The sequence below is a fragment of the Melanostigma gelatinosum genome, assembly GCF_949748355.1.
Source record: "Melanostigma gelatinosum genome assembly, chromosome: 6".
In the NCBI taxonomy this organism is placed as follows: Eukaryota; Metazoa; Chordata; class Actinopteri; order Perciformes; family Zoarcidae; genus Melanostigma; species Melanostigma gelatinosum.
In genome coordinates this window covers 4,605,571-4,627,588 of record NC_136639.1, presented here as the reverse complement: position 1 = coordinate 4,627,588, position 22,018 = coordinate 4,605,571, and the positions used below count along the sequence as shown (strand labels likewise).

The following is a 22,018-nucleotide window of genomic DNA, read 5'->3' as shown; positions in this document are numbered from 1 at the left end:
TTTATTGAATAAATTATGGTCCATTTAGAGTCAAACAGACCATAAAGCAGGGAATGCTTTAGGGCGGGGCAACCTTGTGATTGACAGGCCGCTACCAGAGACGTATACGGCGTCTCTACGTCACTCCTGCACCGTCTAAATATGCTCACTTCCTTTCACTGGTTGCAAAAAGCCAAGATGGCGACGGCCAGCAAGCTGAACGCGAGGCTTTTAAAACGTCCATAAACCAGGGGGTGACATCACGGCAACTACGTCCATTTCTTACATGCAGTCTATGGTCTAAACACAAGGGGGGCGGGGCCTGTTTCTCAAAACGGAATTTTTTGTTTTTGACTATTTACGTGATTATTGGATGTTTTCAACTCTCCGATAGTGAGACATACAAAATGGTGCTGACTAAGAAGAGGAATGAAGCGCAGCATAAATCAGGCTACCAGAGGGATTTAGTGGTGCCAGATGTATGCTTTTAATACATGCAGGGACACTAAATGGAAGACACACAAGGGAGGATTTAGTCAAGGTGAATTTATAGTACAGCATCATAAATGTGTGTGTGTGTGTGTGTGTGTGTGTGTTACAGGATGCATTTGGCGGGCCATGCTGACTTACAGTACACCGCAGGTGAGGAGCCCTGAGTGCTATCTGGCTGGGAGCTTGTGCTGGACTGCGCCTTAAACGAGCTGTTGTCTAAGCTCTTTCCTGATAACATGCACACACACAGAGAACGCAGAGAGATATGACAACCAGCCGCACATATGGCGCACAACAACACAACAGAAATGTCACAGTGGGGAATAATGGGAAGGGCAGAGAGAGCATGATATGACATGGGGGGGGGGGGCAGATAAATACAAGATGATAAACCCCGTCAACCTTTTATAGCTCGGAGGAATTACAAGTAACATTTTCCTCGTTATCCCAGTTAATGACTCCATTACAGCAGGATCTACAACGAAAGACTTTAATGGAAGTCTTGCCAGTGAGCAGAGGATGGATGATGGAACCGGTGTCGGCGGTGATAATGACGGAGAATGGGATGTTACTCATTACCGCTCGTCTGTTTAATCAGCTGTCACAGAAGGAAACGCAACAATTGAACACTCACTGACAAATAGAGGGAAGTAAAGCGTCCCTGCAGGAAAAGGAAAAATAAAATAGATGGCAGGAGAGGAAAGATATCAAAAAGAGTTTTGTTTCCACCAAATTCACAGACCAACGCAAACAATCCACAGCAAATGCATCAATACATGTAAATGATCTCAGAAAGATGTCAGTGTGCAGCCCACACTTGCTTGACTGACAGGTGATCCTTCAGAAGACAGAAACATCCCATCAATTAGCACTCAAATCCACAGACGTCACAAAAAGAAGAACTTCAGGATCGTCAATCTAACAGCTAGCAATCCTACAAATTACAACCGACGATGAAAAGTATCACCTACAAAACGAAACTGTAGATTGAAGACAAGCAGCCCTCAGAAAACTCTCAGTGACAATATTCTCTGCTGTAAAAGTATTGAGAGTAACAGGACAGATATGTGTTCAGATGCTCCAAGAGCCAGCACAGGTGTCAGGTTACTAAACCAGCTGTCGAGCACCCCCTGACCCGACGAGACCCGACAAAAAGGCCGACATGTCACACACTGTCCCGCGAACCAAACACCCCCGCCCTCACCTGGCGCTCGTAGTTTTCTCCGGTGCTGACCGTGCTATCTGCGGATTCAAATCTTAAGAGTCTGAAAAGCTTCTGTGTGCGAGACCGATACTATCCAAGGGTGGCGCTAGCAGAGCGGTGTGTGTTTAACTCCTCTCTGGGCACGCCGTCTCCTGCCACCAGGGCTAAATTTAGGACCCCCCCAAGGTGCCCTTGCCCTCTCCTGCCAGAGGGGCGGGGTGGTAGGGCTCCAATCTGGGACCTTGGGTAAGAGGGGGGAGCAAACCTTTCACTGTGTGTACAGTAGAGGATAGGATTTCAAGGTACCGTGACGCTCCTTTGGGCTAACCTCCTTCCATCAAGGGTATAGTTTTAAAATAGGATTAAATGTATCCCTGGTACTGTAATCAGTCGGATTCATTTTGTATTTTTCCTGAGGTCACTCTTTTGCTTTTTTGGAACATATTTACTGAAGTTGTGTCCGTGATTAAAAAATCACTGTTATCTATTGTTGAAAAATTGCGGTCTTCTATATATATATATATATATATATATATATATATACTAAAATGATACATTCATGACTCGATTTAGATGCATTGTACTCAGCTTGGATGTGGAGAACAGTAGGTGTTTGAGTGTGTTGGCATAGATAAGCACAGGCACACGCACACAATGTCGCACGTCACACAAACACAGATTCATTCCCACACACACACACAAATAAGGCTGGAGACACAAAGGCACTTTGTGAAGTCGTGTGCGATTTGTGCCACTTACATTCATTAACATCAAGTCATATTAACAATTCCAGCCACAAGCCCCACACACACACACACACTAAAAAATCCAGCAGAAGGACGCACTACAGCCAGGCTCCACCAGGGGGCAGTAAGAGGTCAGCTATCAGCCGGCTGACATACTTCATCTACATTCTACACATAATCCACATCTCACATCATGTGTACGTATTACTATCTTTAAAACTAAGTGTTTGAAATATCTGCTGTCACTGAATCTTTCAAAAAAAAAAAAGTCATGAAGTTTTTTGGTCCACATTCCACCCGTTAGCTTTTTAAAATTTGATATTTCTCCACCGACTGGCAGCAGCAGAAAACAAGTACATCAATAAAGTAGAAATGTCAAGTGGTGATCGAAAACTCCTCGGAAGTCTTCTGACCTCCAGCAAGTTATGATCTCTTGTATCTCTGGGGTCTTACCTTTCACATCTTCATCCTCCACAGTGGTGTTGCTGCTGTCTGATGATTCCTGGAGATCAGAGACAGACTGTCAGCTCGAGTTCAAACGTCACAGCGCACACATCCGCGCTGAACACGCATGAAGACACGCATCGCACACGAGTGGTAAAGAGACTTGTTTTACACGCGACAGAAGATGGGGGCCGTATTTTTACGTCGCCATGTCTTCACGAAAGCAAAACTGATTACGGCGCACGGAATATATCATTAATGCAGATTCAACTCGTAAAACAACGATCCAACCGTTGCAAATGTGAAGTCAAACCATGCCAGCAAACCCATCAACCTAGTAGCTCATTATTCCACTGTGTCAACATCTTTGACTTCTTTTAACCCTCGACCTGAAACCTCTTTTCTCTTCTTCTACTCCAGGAGGAGCTGCCGCTTCGTTCTCAGTGTGTGTGTGTGTGTGTGTGTGTGTGTGTGTGTGGACAAGTGGCTGCTCTTGTCTCTTGTTGAAACTGACGGAAACTCAATGGGATGTGCTCCATCCATTATTTCAACAACGGCAGCATGCAGAAGGGATTCTCAAAGGGCAATTAGTTGGCATCTTAAGCTCGGCTTCAGATGGCTTCAAATCTATCCATCTACCTTCTTCTGTCTGCCTTTCTCTTCTTCTTTGTGATTTCCAATGAGCAGATTAATTCTTAAATGAGCCTAAATTCCCCTGCATGTGGAGGAGAGTCAGTGACCTCATTAGAAGTACACGCGTGCACCAACAGCACCACGAGCACAAAGCACCAAAGTGGTGCTATAGCCTTCTAAAGAGCAGCTGGTGACCCGAGGAGAATAACTGTGTGTGTGTGTGTGTGTGTGTGTGTGTGTGTGTGTGTGTGAGGGACAGAGCTGTGGCAAGAATCCTCAGATATTAGAAACATCATTGGAAGTGTTATGACACCTACAGTTTGTTTCTTTTTGGTTCTGAACCACATTCAAGTTTTCTTTGTGACATTTAGCATCTTATTCACGTAGTTCCATCCTTTACATTACAGACACGCTTTCAAAATCTTACAGACTAAAATATTTAATAAAATAATACACTGTTAATTTTGCAAAGATAGGATTTCCAAGCATCGCAGGCTGCTTGCTTTACTCATACACCCTTCTATTTTGGGTTGTTTATTTTACAGAGTTGACATTATGGGAGCACAAAAGGTCAACATTGCTAATTATCACATTCCCAGATCGACCAAACAAAGTGAGCAAGTGTTTTAAAAGTCTCGTAAGCTGCTCTAAACCTGCCTGGTGTGAAAATCTAAATGGCAATGTCGCAGTATTCTTCCCAAATACTTTCAGTGCCTTCCTGATTAGCCTCTCTTTGGACTTCCTCAGACCGGCTGCTGTGCACAATTCAATGCCGTGCACTCCGCTCTGAGGTCCGACCCAAAATCAGATGGAAAGGTCACTCTGTCGTGATCTGGTCACTCTGTCGTGATGCAAAACATGGATGTGGCGTCGGAAAACAAAGTTAAGTTACCGTTCATCTTCGGCTTTAGACTCGGCAAAAACAACTTGAGCAAACACAGTGGAGCGCACACACACACACACACACACACACACACACGGATAATAAATGCTTGGTCAGACCTACGAGGAAGAGGTCTCACTGCAAAGTCATGCGGGTTCATGCACATCCTTTAAACACATACAGACGAACTGTAGCGACTACATTTGAGAGGATCAGTGATGCGACCAAAAATCAATGGTGACAATTATATAAAAATCTCTCTATATGTATAAAAAACACATCATCATTCAACTACATCAGAGCTGTCTGACAACTTCAATCTAGATTCTATGATCTGTTGAAAGATCTTGTTTTTGCATTTGTTTGAAGCATATTCAGCAATAAAGCTCATTATGCTGCACAACAGATGCGGAACAAAGGCAGGACGAGGAAGAAGCATGTGACTGGATGATACTGGGTGTTTGAAGCTCATCACAACTACTACGCTGGTTAAAGAGGAACATTCGCCGCCTCAATCACCACTTGTTCCCTTCGTGTTATGAAGTAATTTATCCGAGTGTAATCTCAAGCAACACACACACACACAAACGTGTGCACGTACGCATTAGTAAACCGACGCTCACACAGACGCATGATGAAAAGAAGGAGGAGAAGATGAGGAAGAGGAGGAGAATGGCAAAGAGGATAGAGAGTAGGTCAGGACTGGGGAATGACACATGTGTACCTTTGTCCTGTCCATTGGATTATGGATGACGGTTGTCTGAGGTTCCTGGAGGAAGAGGAGGAGGAGGAAGAAGAGGGACATGGAGTAAATGAGAGAAATGAAAGAAAGGGGGAAAGAGAGAAAGAGAAAAGATTGTGATATAAAAATAGATGGGTTAAGTGTAAAAAAAAAGAGGAAAAAAGACAGATCGGACAAAGACAGTGACATCAATGTGCTTGTTAAGGTTGACAAAAGGAGAGTGGGAAGAATCCTTCAAAGAGAGAGAGTGGGTGGATGAGCTGAAAACCGTAATTTGAAGTCAGAGAAGTTATTGAAACTCAGGCTGAAGTATCTGCCATGAGCACATCAGTACTCACACAATTTCTCTCTCTCACACACACACACACACACACACACACACACACACACACCAAGCATCATTTCAGGATCCCTTTTCTTAAAAGAAATTTGGTAATTGCTGTTATTTTGTCAGCATTGTGTGCTCTGTCATTGCACAAGATCAGCCATATAACGTTTCTCCGTGTTGTTTCGTCTGCTACCAACCCTCTCTGAATCCCCCTGCTGCTGAAACTAAAGCTACAGCTTCCACTTACAGCACATCCAGTTACAGTTGTCTTTGTTGCATCGAATATTGCAGTCACTAAAATCAAATGTGCACTTTCTGCTATAACACATCACGTTTTCAGCACAATAAGTGGCTCCTTCCAAACACTGGTACTCGAAATTTGGGGCTTACAAAGTCCACCCTCATCACCTTTAACATCAGGCACTGATTGCTGATGATTCAGAATGGGAGACGGATATATTGTTCTGCTCAGAACTGTCATTTCATGAACAGACCCCCCCCCCCCCCCCCCCTCCCATATTTCTTGCAGCTCTCTTCCCCCAGGAAGTGACACCCGTGTGATGACTAATCATCAGCTTTCTCCCTGGTGATGATGGCGGTGTTGTCGTGGCAACCGTCGCCCAGGGCAACAGGCACCGGCGGCTACTTGGGAGTTGATGACGAGGGGGGGGGGGGGGGGGGGGGGCGAGTGCTGACGGTGTCAAGCTCGTTTCCATCGACCCACAGAACTGCTTCCAGGTCAGAAAATGAAGGTTGTGTAAGTGCGTCTCTGCTTGGCCTAGAAGCTCCGTAATGAAGGAGTTAATGTACCGAAGGGCTGAACGGTAGCTCAGCTCAAGGCCCTAGCAACGGCATGGAGATCACAGGTGTCCTCCCACTCGCTATTCCCTACAAGGATCAGAACAAAAGAGGCCTCTTCTGCTCCATGGTTCTGGCCACGCGCACCCCCAAGCATATACACTTCCCATCGAGGGCTTTTCAGGTACCTTTCATGTCTGCACATGTGCAGAGAGGACTGGCGGGCTAGCATCACATACATGCACACACACACACACACACACAAAAACAACAACAGGAACAACTGTCACTTTGCCGTCTCTGACTGACAGCAGGCGGTTAGTTCTAATCGCTGTGTCAAGCCGAGGCAACCGCTGGACACACACCATCAACAGGTGATACTCACACCAGGGCCACCTCTGGGTTACATCTGTTAGAGACCCACTGACCAAACATTAGATGCTGTCATTACATGCTGGTATGGAGCTTTTAAAGTGAGTGTGAAACACCTAATGCTCTTATTCCCTTGCAAATGTAGCTCACTGCTGGAATACAGTTGAAATGATCCAATTTCATGAAGATGAATCTACAGAAGTTCACAACAAAAGACGTATATGATATTTTGGGAACACTTTCTATGACGCCCATGTCTATACTGCAATATAAACATACTGCTAATGCATTATAATCATCTCATGTAAATTCATAGTTATACGCCCTTATTAATATCTATAATATATTTGTAAACAATACTCAAAATAGATTATAAAGCAGTTTATAATGACTCATACGGTCAAGCATCATAATACTTCATAACTGCTTGTCACTCACTGTATTATAAGTCCCATAGTTGTCATACATGATAATCTTTTTTTATAATGTGATTATAAGTTACTTTAAGCGGTCATGGTTTGTTTTAAGTTAAGTAGAAATGTGTTGTACGTTTTGTGTTTTGTTCTTGCATTGATTTAATGATTTGTTTTTCACAAGGAACTGTGATTAAAAAAACAACAAAAGCATCTAAATTAGAATTTAAATGAGAGTAGCTTTGAAAGCCAGTTTGGCAAAAATAAAAGAGCACATGCTCTGAAACTGTCCCCTCCTGTAGCGCTTCACCCTGAACATGAGCTTTCTCTCATGACAAACAGAGCCAGGGTGCAGCTTTTGCATGTTTCTATAAAAAGGTGACGATAATCTAAACAGATGAATGACGACAGTGGAGCAACATGGAGGTCATTTCACCAGCAATGTTTTTGGCACAAAAAACAAAAGAGTGATAGAAATCTTCTGAGAGGAAATAGGATCATTAAAAGTAGGATGTTAACAAAATGTCGCTGATGTCTAACAGCTACAGTTGTCCTGTGATGTCTGTCGACTAATGAACACGAGATGTTTGACGTTATGTGCTGTCTCCAAGCAGCCTTTACAAGGTTGATCCTTCACTTAGCTGGTGATGCAGTAGTGATCAGGGACCGGTTTTGACTTTTGTACAGCACTGACATGAACTGAAACGAACGGCCGTCTGGAAGGTAGGACAATTGAAACTTTACAGTATGATATGCTCTGTAAAATGTTAACATTGTGTTAGCGTTAACATACACATGTATTCATGAGCTTATTCATGCAAAACTACATTTAATAAGGGTGTATTGTTGGGTGATCTTATTCTAACGGATTCACAAATAAAGATGGCTTTTAAAAATAGAAAGTGAGGGGAAGTAGGAATTGTTGCGTCAGTTCTTAAGTCTACATTTCACCCGCATGAAACATGTAAATAACACAAGATCCGAACAGATCAAGACGAGAAGCACAAATAGCAAAGAGGCCCAATGCCGAGTAAAAGTCCTGCTCTTGCTTCTGGACTGTCCTCCCAGGTGTTAACGTGCATAGATTCCCTCAATAATGCATGCAGATTTGCATTCTGGCCAATCTCACTGGTGTTCACACCCTCAACAAAAGAGGAGGAATTAATCTCTGAAATCAGCTGGAAGGACAATCTGAGGACCCTTTTGGACTGTGATGCTCGCGCGGTGGGGAACCGCCTCTCTACAGAGGAATACATACGAAGCAGGGGGTAGATCGCAACGACAGTCCCAGCAGGCACAGGCTGTCTGTTCCTCTTTGAAAAACGTTTTACTGACAGAGAAAATGAAACAACAGCATCATTTCAACCCGAGTCACATAGCATCCACACCTGCCCGTGGAAGACCCACCCGACCCTTGGGACCCTCGCAGCGGCTGGGCAAAGATCAACCTCAACAGACAAGATGGACAGAGAGGAAAAACAGACATAAGTGAAGGCGTAGGGGGAGCGGGGTAAAGTGAAGATAGGGGTCTTGATGGACACACATACAAAGGTGAAGGGAGAGGGGGAGGTAAATACCAGAGCAGGTGAAGAGACGTTTCCTTTGGGGCTGGTGACTGTGCTGTTTTTGATGCTGTTTGTCTGGGGCTGTGCAGGAAAGGAGAGGAAAGGGAGGAGACACAACAAAGAGTGTTAACAACAGCAACAAGTGGGTTTGTGAGTGTGTGTTGTGTGTGTGTCCATGCATGTGTGTGCTTGTAGGCAAGTCTGTGTCCTGAGCTTTTCACCTCGGCGTTTGTGTCATCTTTTTGGTTGTCAGTTGGAATTGGAAAAATAATTCAAGAAGAGGTTAAGGTCGGAAAATTCTCCCTCCACCCAAATGTAATAGAGGTTACTGGAGTCAAAGTCCAGTTTGTCGATTTGGAGCTAGTCGTGGTTAAGAGTTGTATAATAGTGACACTCGTCATACCCGGAGAGGTTGGAAAGAAACATACGTTACAACGTTTCTATCGAAGCACATCATTAACTAGCGTTAGCACTTACAGGAGTTGTTCCTAATTTCACAGTCCTCCGTCTCGATCACCTGGTGATGTGGTGGTTCACTTTTAAACTGTGATCTGTAGGCTTTACCGTCTATCTTCACCTTTTTAACCTGTTTTCACAGCTGAATCAGTTTGCCATCCTGGATATATCCTTGAAACGTATATTGTAGTGACAGTGAGGGCTGTTAACGTAGGTCAGACGAGTAGATGGGGGCGGGGCTTAATTCACCTATTCACCTCTACTGTGGTGAACCCATCAGTATGACACCACAAGAGGTGAGGAGTTAATGATTTGGGGGCGAACCAACCCTTTACTGAACTTTAGATTGAGCCTTAGTTTTAGGGTTTAAGGTTACGCTTTTAGCTTGCAATAGGTCCGTAATGGAATATGTCAAATTAAGAGACGGAGAATAATAGTCTCAGAGTAAACTGAAGGTCACTGAAAGTCCAGTTGACGGCAGGCTGCAGCATTGATGAAAGGGTTACCGAAACCATTCATTCACAAGACTGATCTGTAATTCTGAGAGGGGACATGAGGGGGCGGGTGACACTGCCTGACATCATGACGTCGTCACTGGTGACTTCATATGTGTTGACCATAGTAAGGTGCTGCCGAGGTGACGTATTTTTGTACCTCGAAGTTAGTATCGCACAGGTTCCCTCAACAAAAAGCCAATGGGATCTTTCCATTGGATTTTGGATTATTGCAGAAAATAAGCTCTGTGGCAAACAAACATTGACTTGCACGTTTTGTTCAGCATGATCATTTTCACAAATGTATGATCTTTGAAGCGTAAATGCAATCACCAGAAGTCAAACGCTAACGATTGACTTGTTAGCAACCAGCTTTTCTTAAAGACGCAAAAAAGCTTCAAAATTCCAGAGAAAGGTATTTACTGGCGCATTTAATGCCGTAGAACTAAACGCTGAAATCTCTTAAGCTTGTGTTAACCACAGACTTTATTTCAGGCAGCTAATCAAAAAACAATTAAAAAAACCATTGACTTAGAGACGAGGGAACAGGAAGGAGAGGAGAGGAGAAGAGAGGAGGAAGTGAGCTTGGACGTCAGCACACACAAGTGCAAAGAGACAACACAAAGCATACACACACAAAACAGCCTTGGAAACAAAAGGTGGTGTAAGTGGACAATAAGCAGACATATATAGACACACACACGCACACAAACAGTGAACTCTCTCACACGCCCGTGCTCAACCAAACGCCCTCATTCACGCTCACATTAAAACCAACGTCAGCCATCGCTCCGCTGTCTCTGTGGAGCAACAGGAAATGTATTCTTCATCAAAGTAACTGGTGAGACGTCTTGGTCAAAGCTTGTTTGCAGATCAGCTCAGGGTCTATTGCGTCGTGTGCGTCCGTGGTGAGAAAACTCCTTACATTCCCAGATGGTATTTAATAAACTGGCATGATGACCGCAGTGCTGAGCAAAGGTTTCGCTAGCAGTGGTGGAGACGACTGGTGACGTCCAAAGCCAAACACTTGCCATATGTCGACATGATTAAGCTTGAAGGTATTCGTCGAGAGGAGATCACACAGATTGAATAATGCTGAACAAAGAAGGAGAAGGTGGGTAAAAGTATGGGTAAGTGGTTCTCCAGGTGGGCAAAGAAAGCAGTGCATTGGGAGAACAAAGGCGGAAGAAGAGGTGGGAGAGATGATGGGCATGTCGAAAAAAAAGTGACATGCCAGGTCAGAGGGAAGAGAAGGCTCCTCGGGGCAGAAATAATAGGAACAAGTTCACCCTCTATAGCCTGCCTATAGCAGGAGAAAGTGTGCCCCCATCTACCCATATTGCTCTTCCTACTTTTTGATTGAAGATCGTCTTGTAAGACCAAAGACTTCTGTGTCTAAACTACTAGCACCAGCGCTGCCTCTATTCTAAAAGTGTGCTCCTGACAGATCTGGAGCAGAATCCCTGGAGTAACTCTGATGGAGCTACAACATCCTGCTTCTAGCATGTTCTCAGAGAAATGTCAGGGTTACTCCTAAGGCCGTGCACTTTGCAAGCGCCAAGGCTGCGACTTCTGCCTGGCATTTTCTGATGTTTGACTTTCTGTATTTGTAGTGGAGTTTAGCCATCGCTGCTCATGTTAGTTTCTCAGTTTCTGTACTTGTGTGACAGAATAATAACTCAGTGAAGTGAAGGAGACTCCATAAATAGATGAAAGGCAGAGGAAAAGTGGATAAAACAAATACAGCAGTTAACAAGTGGAGAAAGTAGGAGGGGGGGGGGAAAGGAGTGACTGGACAAATGCATAAATAGCATGCTCACCATATACTGGACAGTAGAGCTGGACTTGCGTTTCTGTCCCCAAGCGATTGATGGATGGATGGATTTATTGACAGATGGATGGACGGCAGAAGAATTGAGGGAAAAGATAAAGTAACGAATGACATAAAAAAGTGAATGGATTGTTACAAAGTACACAAAATAATTTGCAAATCTACACCAAAACTTGTGCACTTTGACGGCAACGCAGATTTAAATCCTTCATGAGAACAGGATCAGACTTTTCCAGACAGCTCGGACAAAGCAGAAGAAGGACGAGTGTTTCCCCTCCAGAGTTTTTGCAAAAGTAGGGGGGGGGGTGCAAGCACAAGAAAAAAGAGCAGTGGTTTAAGTGGAAGTCGTCAGGAAGCAGATCACAGAAAGGTGAAACTGTGACACACTCGTCGTCTGCTGATTAAGAACGTTTGGAGCTACAAGGAGCAAGATGGAGGTAAAATACAATCGCAAGACAAGGAAATGCTGAATGTGTTGTGTAAGAATATAAAAGAAGTTGAAATCAAGACTGGCTCAACACTTCTAAAGGTGTTACATGTAGCATTTATACAACAATAAATTACTAGCAAGATAATTTGAACTGCTGATTGGAGTGGATTTTTACTGGCAGTAGCTGGCAGCACGGTGAGGCTGACGGTGGTGTGTAGTTAGTGCCAGCAGAGAGACAGCCTGCTTGCTCTGAGCAGGTGTTACAGCTGCAAAAACGTCAGGTTCCATTACGCATTAATGAACCTGTGGGAGGAGGAGGAGGAGGAGGAGGAGGAGAGGAGGCCAGAGTCGCCAAAAGGACATGTGGCGGGAAGAAACAAGAGAAGAGGGAGGGACGGCAGCAAACGGGGGAGACGCCGTTAGAAATGGTTTGGGGCAAGTGTGTGGGGAGCCTGTTGCTAGGCAATGAGTGCGCCGCAGTGGAAGTAAGTGTCTATTTCTGTCGTCTGAGTTTCCAGGGTCCAGACTGGCAGCTATTCCTGGAACCGGAGTCACATTCCCGGCTGAACCGACTGAGCAAGGAGAACGGGAAGGAGCAAACCACACATGCGGACACCCACGCTTACGCACATCTCGATGTGCAGGCATGCTCTCACACCCCCCCCCCCCCCATTTGCGCTTTCGTTCTCTTTTCAAACCGACAAATAAATGTGATATATTCACACACGCACAGTCACATTGAAATCATACGCAAACACACAGCGTCTGTGCACGCTGAAGCTCTTCTCGACATTATGTGCAATGCTCGAGAAGCTAACGCATTCTTTTGCATGTACACCGTGTTCCGAGCTCTGTCGCACACACAAGACACATCCGTGGAAGCGTTGTGTGGGATGTGTGACTGCGGTGTGTGTGTGTACGTGAGGAGCGTGGGATGGTGAGAGATCTTCATTAAAAGATGAACTGGAATGTGGGGTTGAAGACCAGATGGGGTGAGTATGGACTAGGAAGCACTGAAAGAGGAGGAAGAGACAGAAATGGAGGGATGAGAGGCAGAGGAAGTGGTGAAAGAAAAGGGGGGAGGCTGACAGATGGTTGCATTTAATAATGGCGATGGAGAGGTGGCTATGAGCTGGATAATACCAAATCAAAATAAAGGGTGCTTTCAGAAGGATGTGCTACTTGAGGCTGCAGCTGACAAAAGCACACACACACACACACACACACACACACACACACACACACAGATATGCATCCTGGCTTTTTACAAAACAAATCTGTGAGTTTCTCTTCACACGCCCAAAATGGTGTGCCAAACTCAACAGAAGCCCTGACACAGACGTACACCATCTGAAAACAAATCCACAATCTCCACATATATCCCAATAAATCACACATCCACTGGGATTATGACAAGACACACAATTCATGACAAACAAACACATTCAACTACAAAGAAAAGAGAGCGATAGAAGGCAAAGGATAAGGAAAGAATCAAATAGCGGTACAGAGCAAAAAGCATCAGAGAAGAAGAAGAAGAGGGCGTTTGCATCTCTGGAAAATTAAGCAAGAGGAGAGAGAAGTGGGAGACATGTGATGACCCTTACCTTGACATCTGCCTTTTTGTTGAGCAAGGACTTAGCTGCTGCAATCACAAACACAGGGGAAAACAACCAGTCAGAGGCGGAGATGAGCAGAGACAGAGAAGCAACTGTACGTTTCCAGTGATTCACAATACCTGCTACATCTTTACACTACATTGAAGAGATTACATTTATTTGACTTAAGTGCCTAAACTTTGTTTTGCAACTGCAGCACTGTGACTTCAGGAAGTAAGAGCCAGGTTGTAAGACCATGATGTGCTGTGTTATCCACGTTTTTTGTTCTACTTGTGATGCTTTGCAGCCAACATACCTTCTAAAAACAACCCCCTGCCACAAATCAATACGGCATCAAGCTCCTTACGCAGTCACACGATCTTTGAAGATATTTAAAATCCCCACCCCTTCGACATAGGTGCATTAGAGTGGGCTTTTACAGATCTAGCGAGGTACATCCTAAAGCTGTTTGATGCTAAAGGCCGAAGCTAGTTGGTCAGGTGGACAAGGAATCATTCCAGTGTTGCATCTCAACAAAGACGTCCGTTGTTGTTGCCAGTGAAATAAAAATGTACTCCAAGTCATTGCTCTCGTGCCAACGCCCCCTCGTGGTTGTGAGGAAGCCGAAAACAAAGATGGCTGCCCTGCCTGCGAATAAGCCCAGCCTTAAAGAACTCTGTGGGGGCCTTAAGGAGGATTAGACTTCCGTCTGCTCTCTAATGAAGGGCAATGAGGGAGGAGGGGAGGAGAGGAAGAATGATACTGCAGACACTGGTCCTCTGACGAGGGGAATACCCATAATCCCTTACAACAGTGAAAACGTCCGCAGGGCATCCATCACGACTGCACTGCTTCACGCAAAGCACGCAGAGCAAGGTGGTCCGATTGTATCAGATAGATGCACGTTCACCCAAAGGGGCCCAGAAAGAAGAGCCAGGCTCTCTGTCATTTTGTGTCAGCTGGAGGATGCGGACAGAGAATTAACATCAGCAAGACCTCCGATCGGAAGCTTGGACGAGCAAATGTGCGTATTTCGACTGTTTCAAGAGTAGATACCAAAAATGCACTGGGAGACCTGTTGGTGCTGTCCAGCACCAACCAAACACACGCACTAAAAAAAGACCTCCGGCATACAGGAAGTGATGAGTTTTACATTTCCCATTTTGGATGATTATAAGTCTAAAAGTTACAAACTATTTCTCTGTGGCTGTGTCTCCGTGATGGTAAATTGACCGCTGCCGGGATAATAGTTCAACAATTTCCTCTATCAGTAAAAGAAAATGAACTTCATGAGCTAAACATATCCACAGGTCCTGATTAACTTGGGATACATTTTATTTTCAAGCAATAATTAGAGTGAATTGCACATTTTTTCAGATAAAACTTTAAATTATCTTTGTGAAATGTGACAAAAAGAACCATAGGCTAGATTAGCGCTCTATATGGGAAGCTTTAAGTGGTAGACTTGAGAGTCTCCATCAGCAGACACCAGATGCCACTGTTTTAGAGCATTAGTGAAAACACTGCATTACACCAAGAGCCAAAAAACAGGTTCGAATATGAGATAATTTGATGTCTTCCTATCTGGGACGGTTTCTACATCAAGAATGAACAGCGATATGTTCTATAATAGTACGGCTATACATGATAAACTGAGTACACCAGCAACATCATTTGGGAGATGCTGGTGCCTATAACCTGTCACAAGTCCTAGACTCCTCCCCTCTCACTTACTTCCCAAGACGTAAGCCTTGCAGGGACTTTTTAAAGGGGCTGAGTGCAATTTCAAGTCTAATCAGATGCAATCACATCAACAGCCAGCCAAGTTACATAAAACACTATTTCTGGCGGTCTGGGATTTTTTTCTTCTCTTCTCTCTCTGAACATGAGACACAGCTGCTCTTCGACTTTCTCACTCTCGTTTCCAACCATGTTCCGAGCCAGCTACATTGAATTTTCAACAGGAGCCGAGTTCCATGAAAGTGTCCATTGGGCGGTGATTTCTTAGGAGGAACAGAGGTCCAATCCCAAGGAAGCCAATTAAAAGTCGAGTGAATTCCTGTCCCTTTCCTTTTAAACAACAATAAAGGAAAAAAAAACACACCTTCCAAAGTGGACCTTTAAAGCTGTGACAGTGATCAACAACCAGCCACCTTATGTCTGATCTCGTATTTCATGTCTGAAGTAAGGTTTGCACATTCAGCAGTCAAGGATGGAGCAATAAGAAGTGACAAAGAAGCACTTCATGATCCGGAGGGATGTGAGAGTGGCATGAATGTGCATGGTTTATTGGTGTGCTGTTGTTGTTCCTTCTTCTTCCAAAAGGCTGCTTGTAACTGCGGAGAAGAAATGGGGTCAGAAGAGAGTCAAGTTCATTCTCGCGTACTCTCTGATGGCTCGGTAGATAGGAGAGGATGTGAAAGGAGAGCAGAGAGGAAGAGTAAATAGAAGATGAACGAACGGGATCACTGTGCTCCTTCCAAACACCACAGTGGCAAACTGGATCTTTAAAAAAAACAAAAAACCTGCCATGTTGCTGAAAAAATGGCTTGGATTCCAGTAACGAAGAAAATCTCGGAGGGAAACCTGAAAAAATCAAAAAGATAGCACAATTTAAACCGAAGGTGGAGAAGCAAGGGGCGCTCCTTACCTTGCCACAAATTATACATGAAGCAAGAAGAGACAGAAGGAGGAGATTAAAACAAAACAAAATCACCGCAACAAATTCCCACAAGATGCACGATTGCGGGAGAGAAGCAAGGATGGGCTTGGATTCACATGAAGATTCGGGGGATAGGCACAAGCCAAAAAGTGACGTCTGGAAATACAATAAGCATTGGGAGTGCAAGAGTCACTTTTTCGACACATACACTGTTGCATGTTGAGGGCCGTGACACATTTTAAAAGATGCATTTACCCTCCTCCTGCACAAGAATAGGGCGAGGTCTAGTAGAAAGCGGTTGTACTTGTGTGTATCAACATGCGAGGTAGAGCGAGGCCTCCGGTCAGCCAGTGAGGCAGAGTGAGGCTGATGGGGCGAGGCAGCCCACGATAAATATTTGATTGGAGCCTAGTGGCGGCTTTGGGACACAGAGAGGACTGTGGAGTCTCAGCGGGCCACAGAAACAAGGACACTGCCACTACTTCTGTCTCCTCAGCTCGATCCTTGACGCTGTTTTTCGTTAATACCTGCGGTTCATTTCTGCAAACCCAGAAAAAATTTGGGCTGGTTCACGTATATATCATAATGTCGTCCGAATCTACGGCTCTCGCACTTCACGGGTCAAATATTTGTGTTGCTGAAAGACATTGAAAAAAGACAAGACAAAAATGGCGCTGACATCATCCATAGCTCTCTGAAAGAATGTTTTTAAGCTCGTTATTGGGTCCATCAGCACTAAAATCCCACAAATAAACAGTATTTCTTTTTCAGAACTGCCACAATATACTGTAAAACCACAGACGTGTCCAGCAAACTAGCTCAGCTGACTGCTCAGGATGCAGATATTTTTCTGAAGAGGCGGCAAATCAAACCGCTTAAGGCGAGTAAATATTAGATTTACATTTGTCAGGGGGACAGAAATAACGCTGTCAGCACTTCTTTCTTTATAGAGTTTGACGCAGAATGTTTAATTTCATTATAAATGTAATATGTATTTAGTTTAATCAGAAAAAGAAAGTTTTAGAAGCGTATCCTCATTTGTAAATAACAATCCATAATTAACAGCAGATACTTGCTTCATTTATGGAGTCGTGCATGTCAATGCACTGCCCTGCAAATATTTCAAAATAAAAGCCGTGTGTTAACAAATGAAGGGATTCGGTCCACAACAAGACGCTTTATTTTGTAATGGAAACCAAATGTGATCAGTTAAATTACTTTTTTTCATATCCGAGACATGTTCTAAGGCTAACGACATCGAAACTGTAGTAATGTTACTGGCATGATGTCAATATGCTGCCAAAATGTTAAGAAAATACATAAAAATATGAATTCGGAACTCCATACTACTGTGGGATTTATAGTCGGATATCCCCAATGCAAAAAGCCCAGCCTCGAATCTTCCAGTGTTCACCATGCACCACAGTCCCTCCCCCCGCGTTGCAGCACATGCACCAGTCCAGTGCCCCATGCAGCATTCACCGGCAGCTCTTTTCCGTCCTTAAAGGGTGAACTTTCCAGTGTCATTGTCAGACAGGGAAAAGAAGAGAGAGGGGAAAGAAGAGTTAGGGGGGAAAGTGAGACGTGAAAGTGTGATGTAAAGTGGAAGTGATGCTGGTGGAGTTATAGAAAAGTGAGTTGAGAGGCATCAGGGACCACCGGAGAGTTCGAAATGACAGATTATAGGAAAGCGAATGCGGTGAAATGGAGTGCTGATGTGAGAGGAAGAGAAAAAGTGAGAAGGATAAAAGAGAAACAAGAGGGACAGGGGAGCGGTTTGGTTTGGTCGAGGCCATGCTCTGATGCTGCGTCTAGAGATGAAGATGATGATGACCAATATGGGTCAGTGGCGATGAAAGAGCAGTGACGGGAACTGCACCCATCCTATCAGATCTCAGACAGGAGGCGACAGATGTGCTGATGTGGAAAATGACAGCATTAGCTGTGCTCCCATTCAAGTCCTTTACGAATTATGAATGATTATGAATGATGTTTTCCTTAATAAAGAAGTTCTGCAATGAATAGCAACAGAGGCACATTTGTCAACTGAGCTGTGAAGTAGGTTTGAAATGTTGGCTTTATCCACGATGAATTCCTCTCATCACTCTCTGCATCTACTGAGATTGGCCCATTAATGGTGTTTAGCAAATGCCTTACTGAGATAAGAACATATAATATGGCATATAACAGCTAAACAACACATTTACTAACAGCACTGATTCCTCTTATAGATGTATTTAAGATTGAAAAACACTTCATTTCATTATTGTCTTAACTCCGACTGTGCATAAACCCTGCTAGACAGTAAGATGGAAACATAGCTAACATGCAGCAGATGATTGAGTGAATGGGAGATGTAGTGCGTGACGTGGTCAGCCATCATGCTCTGAGCTCCCATGCCTAGGAAGGAGAGAGGGAGGAGGCAGAGAAGAACAAAAGAGGGGAAATACAAGAAGGGGAGAAGACAGGAGCGGAGCAGGGGGAGAGGAGTGGCATGCCCATGGGTGAGCCACTACGCTACCTTGTTCCACCAGCCCTGCGGTGGCGCCGGCGGCTGCAGCCACCGCTGCTGCTGCCGCAGTGACAGACGCTGGAGCGGTGGTCTGTCTGCTGCCCACTGTTAAGAGTCCAACAGCCAGTCAGGCATGGGGAAAAAGAGTTAAAGGGAAATGGTAAACAAGAAAGGGGTGAATGAGGAGGTATCACAATTGAGAAGTGGACACGGCGGGTAGGTGGGCATGATGACGTGAAAAGAAAGAAAAGGTGACGGCGGAGACAAACGGGCCTCATCAGTTGAGAAGAAGAGGGAATAATTCATACACACAAACCACCGACAGTATTTGGCAGCGACTGCTCTGCCAAAAGGATCATCAGAGAACAACGTCAGGGAGAGACGAAAAAAGGACATAAACTGAGGACATAAACTGTAGGGAAGGGATATACACTTATACAATTTAAAACTTTAACCTGAACTTCATCCTGTGGTATAAAATACGACAAGACACGTGGAGGGAAATGCACCTCCTCTTTGTCAGCGCAATGATGTGTAAAGTGCATGATTCATAATGTATGATGACCATATAGTAAGCCGTTGTGTAAAGCGCTGATGTAGATTTATGTGCAAAAGGCCTCATCATCATAGGAATAAGATACACAGACTTTATAGTTGTTGAGCTTATTTTTGTTAATTTTTGTTGTGTCCGTTTGTAGTTGTTATGTGTCTGTACATGAAGAAATGTTCAGGTCTTTTGTGTCTCTTTGTTGTTGTTTTGGGCTTGTTGTAGTCGTTCTGCATCTCATTGGAGTCGTTTTGTGTCTCTTTTGGGTCATTGTGATTAACTTTGGGGTCTCTTTGTGTCTCACTGTTTTGCATTCTTTTGTCGTGTTTTTTGTCTCTTTGCAGTTGTTTTTTTGTTTCTTTGTGGTGAGTTAGAGTCTCATCGAGTGACATTTTGTACGTGAATACCAGGGGGGCCCTGTCACTTTGGGGCCCTGGGCCCAGTAGGCCCGTTCAGTAATCCATCCATAGATGTAATGTGTCTTCTGTTACTGAAGGCCTGCTTATTTTTTTTTTTTTTACTTTTTCGTTATTTCTCAATCACCTGATGACCTCACACTCAGAATGGAGTGCTGCTTCCAAAAGAAGTGGAAAGAGAGCGAGAAGGAAACAGGAGTTGAAGAAGGTGACACAGCAAAGCTGTGAGTGAGTGGGTGTTCGAACCATTTCCCATTTCAGTGTCAAGAGTAGCCGCTGTGAGTCATGTTCACTGAAGCAGCATGCGCACATACACACTAACATCATCACTCGCATCTATATTAGTAAAATACATACATATTGTACATGAACAAAGGATCAGAGGGTGTGATGTCATTAAAACAAAATGTGTTAAATTTCAACAATTATCAAGGAACGGCTCTGAATTCGTCCCGTCAAAACATGACCATGATTTACCCCGGAAAATACAGCAAAGCCAAAAGTCATTCATTCATATGAAGCTTACAAATTAGCTTCATCCAAGCCTGGCTGAACGTTCCGCCACGCAAACCCTGACATCTTGTTTTAAACTGAATGTTTTTTTTCGTTTTTTTCAATTTAATTTCACTGACAGATTTTTACATATATTTGGCAAATAACAAGAGATAATATTAAAATCAACTCAGGGACACAGCCTTAAAACTGAGAACATGTTTTCTTCTTCATTTCACTGGGATTTTAAGTACATTGGGCCCAGTCGTATTACCTTAGAAAAGCAAATACGTGAATAAAGCAAAAGGGAAACACTGAAGTTGCACCAAAATGAAATGAAAATGTGACAGACTTTACATCAATATATTTCTCTTTGGTCAAAGGAGACAAATACTGTTTGTCACTGAGTTACTGTATATTTACTGTTTTCAGTGTTTTCAGTGTTTTAAAAAGGAACAAGCCACCATTTGTCAGAGTAGGACATCTAAAGGAAACAACTTAAATAGGATAAGTCAGGTTTTGGGTGAAGGAAAATGGTGGCATGTTCTTTCGAACCAAAGTGACTTGCTTATATTCAACACATATTTGAATCCCCCTCGGTATTCAAGTACTCAAATATAGCAATAAGACTGGCATGCAGACAATACAATCCCTACATTTTGTATGTTGACGGACACTTTACATTGAGTGATGTTTGGTTCACTGATAGGATGGTAGAGTTACAGTCATGAGGGATACAACACGTATGTACAGGCAACACTTACCAGAGAAATTTCGAGAAACCAGCATGGTAGTAAGAATGGCCCCCTGAAAGGAAAAACAGAAAAGAAGTTCAATTTAAACCACTTAATGTAAAAATGTTTCCCTTTTTATCCAAATATACAATATGTTGCCAACTTCTGACTGTCACTGACTGATCTCAGTATCAATCAATATCCAGACGATTAAAGCTTGCTTTTCTGAACCCAAAACAAAGACGAGTCTTTCCTTGGAAAAATCCGGACTCACAGCAGGTGAAACTTAAACTCCATTAAGATAAAAATCCAAAGACAGAAGTGCACTGAAAAAGTATGACCGACGCTGTAAGAGAGAGCATTTCTTTTCTCTGGAGAGATCATTTACAACTGCAGCTGACAACTTTTTAAATGGCTGTTAAAATGGTCGTGAATTGCAAAACGAGCAGGGAACTTAAGCGCTGTGGAGGTTGATAATATACTTCATACCTGAACAGAGATGCCACTCGACCAAAACCGAAAAACAAAGGCGGTGCAAACACTAGCGCAAGTGGGTGTCTTTTTTTTCCTGCTCAATGGTAGATATCGTTTCTTTCGAACACATTTCCTTGTACTTGAAATCTCATGCACAGCTCATTTTCTGTCCCCACGTTCTGTCTGTTTCATATTCATGTTTTCATAGAACTCCTAAGTCAAAATAAGTTTGGGAATATATACTGTATGAGGCACGTACAAGGCCTCGAGCTGATTTTGTCTTCTACATGACTGTCATTTTTTGTGTCTTTTGATATTCAACAGATGATTTTTCATTTTTGGATTTGCCTATCAAATAATGTGCACGTACCAACATTGGCGGGTAACTTTTCTTTTATCTAAATAAAGTGGGTTAACTGAATCCCTGCCTGTGAATGTTGCTTCCTGTATGCTTTGATGAATTAAGAATGAATTGTTTCTCTTGTTTACGATGTAAGTGAATGTCTAACCTTGCCATTGTCCATTTCTTTCTAAATGTGAAAAGCCATTGGTTCACGCTGATGAACGGTTGGTTGAACGGTCCAACATTGGCCTGCAGTCACCTGCTTTTCTGCTTCCAGTTCACCCATGTGCTGGTATTTGAGCCATGCCAAGGCTGGGTTAACGGTCTTGGCATAACGGTGGCACGCAACAACGGCTAAGCTGTTGTATCCACACACACACACAACGTCAGCAATAAATCAGTGAAGAAGGGAAACTATGCATGCAGGACA

At 43.7% G+C, this 22,018-nt stretch overlaps 1 protein-coding gene across 29 annotated transcripts in view; it reads right to left on the bottom strand.

The window, feature by feature from the left end:
* Positions 1 to 22,018, bottom strand: part of camk2b1 (calcium/calmodulin-dependent protein kinase (CaM kinase) II beta 1) — a 53,226-nt gene that overhangs the window by 7,092 nt on the left and 24,116 nt on the right. For 6 of the 29 annotated variants that reach the window (XR_013772058.1, XM_079270109.1, XM_079270120.1 and 3 more), the window contains 8 exons: positions 20,802 to 20,844; positions 18,592 to 18,687; positions 13,418 to 13,455; positions 8,612 to 8,680; positions 8,423 to 8,482; positions 5,106 to 5,150; positions 2,875 to 2,923; positions 610 to 699 (listed from right to left, as the gene is read on the bottom strand). Coding sequence is in view for 28 of the 29 variants with exons in the window: in XM_079270109.1 (XP_079126235.1) it covers positions 610 to 699; positions 2,875 to 2,923; positions 5,106 to 5,150; positions 8,423 to 8,482; positions 8,612 to 8,680; positions 13,418 to 13,455; positions 18,592 to 18,687; positions 20,802 to 20,844 (490 nt within the window). In the remaining variant the exon portion in view is untranslated. Of the gene's footprint in view, positions 1 to 609; positions 700 to 2,874; positions 2,924 to 5,105; positions 5,151 to 8,422; positions 8,483 to 8,611; positions 8,681 to 11,369; positions 11,403 to 13,417; positions 13,456 to 18,591; positions 18,688 to 20,801; positions 20,845 to 22,018 lie in introns of all 29 variants that reach the window. The other 23 variants (XM_079270136.1, XM_079270135.1, XM_079270132.1 and 20 more) reach the window with 16 other exon arrangements.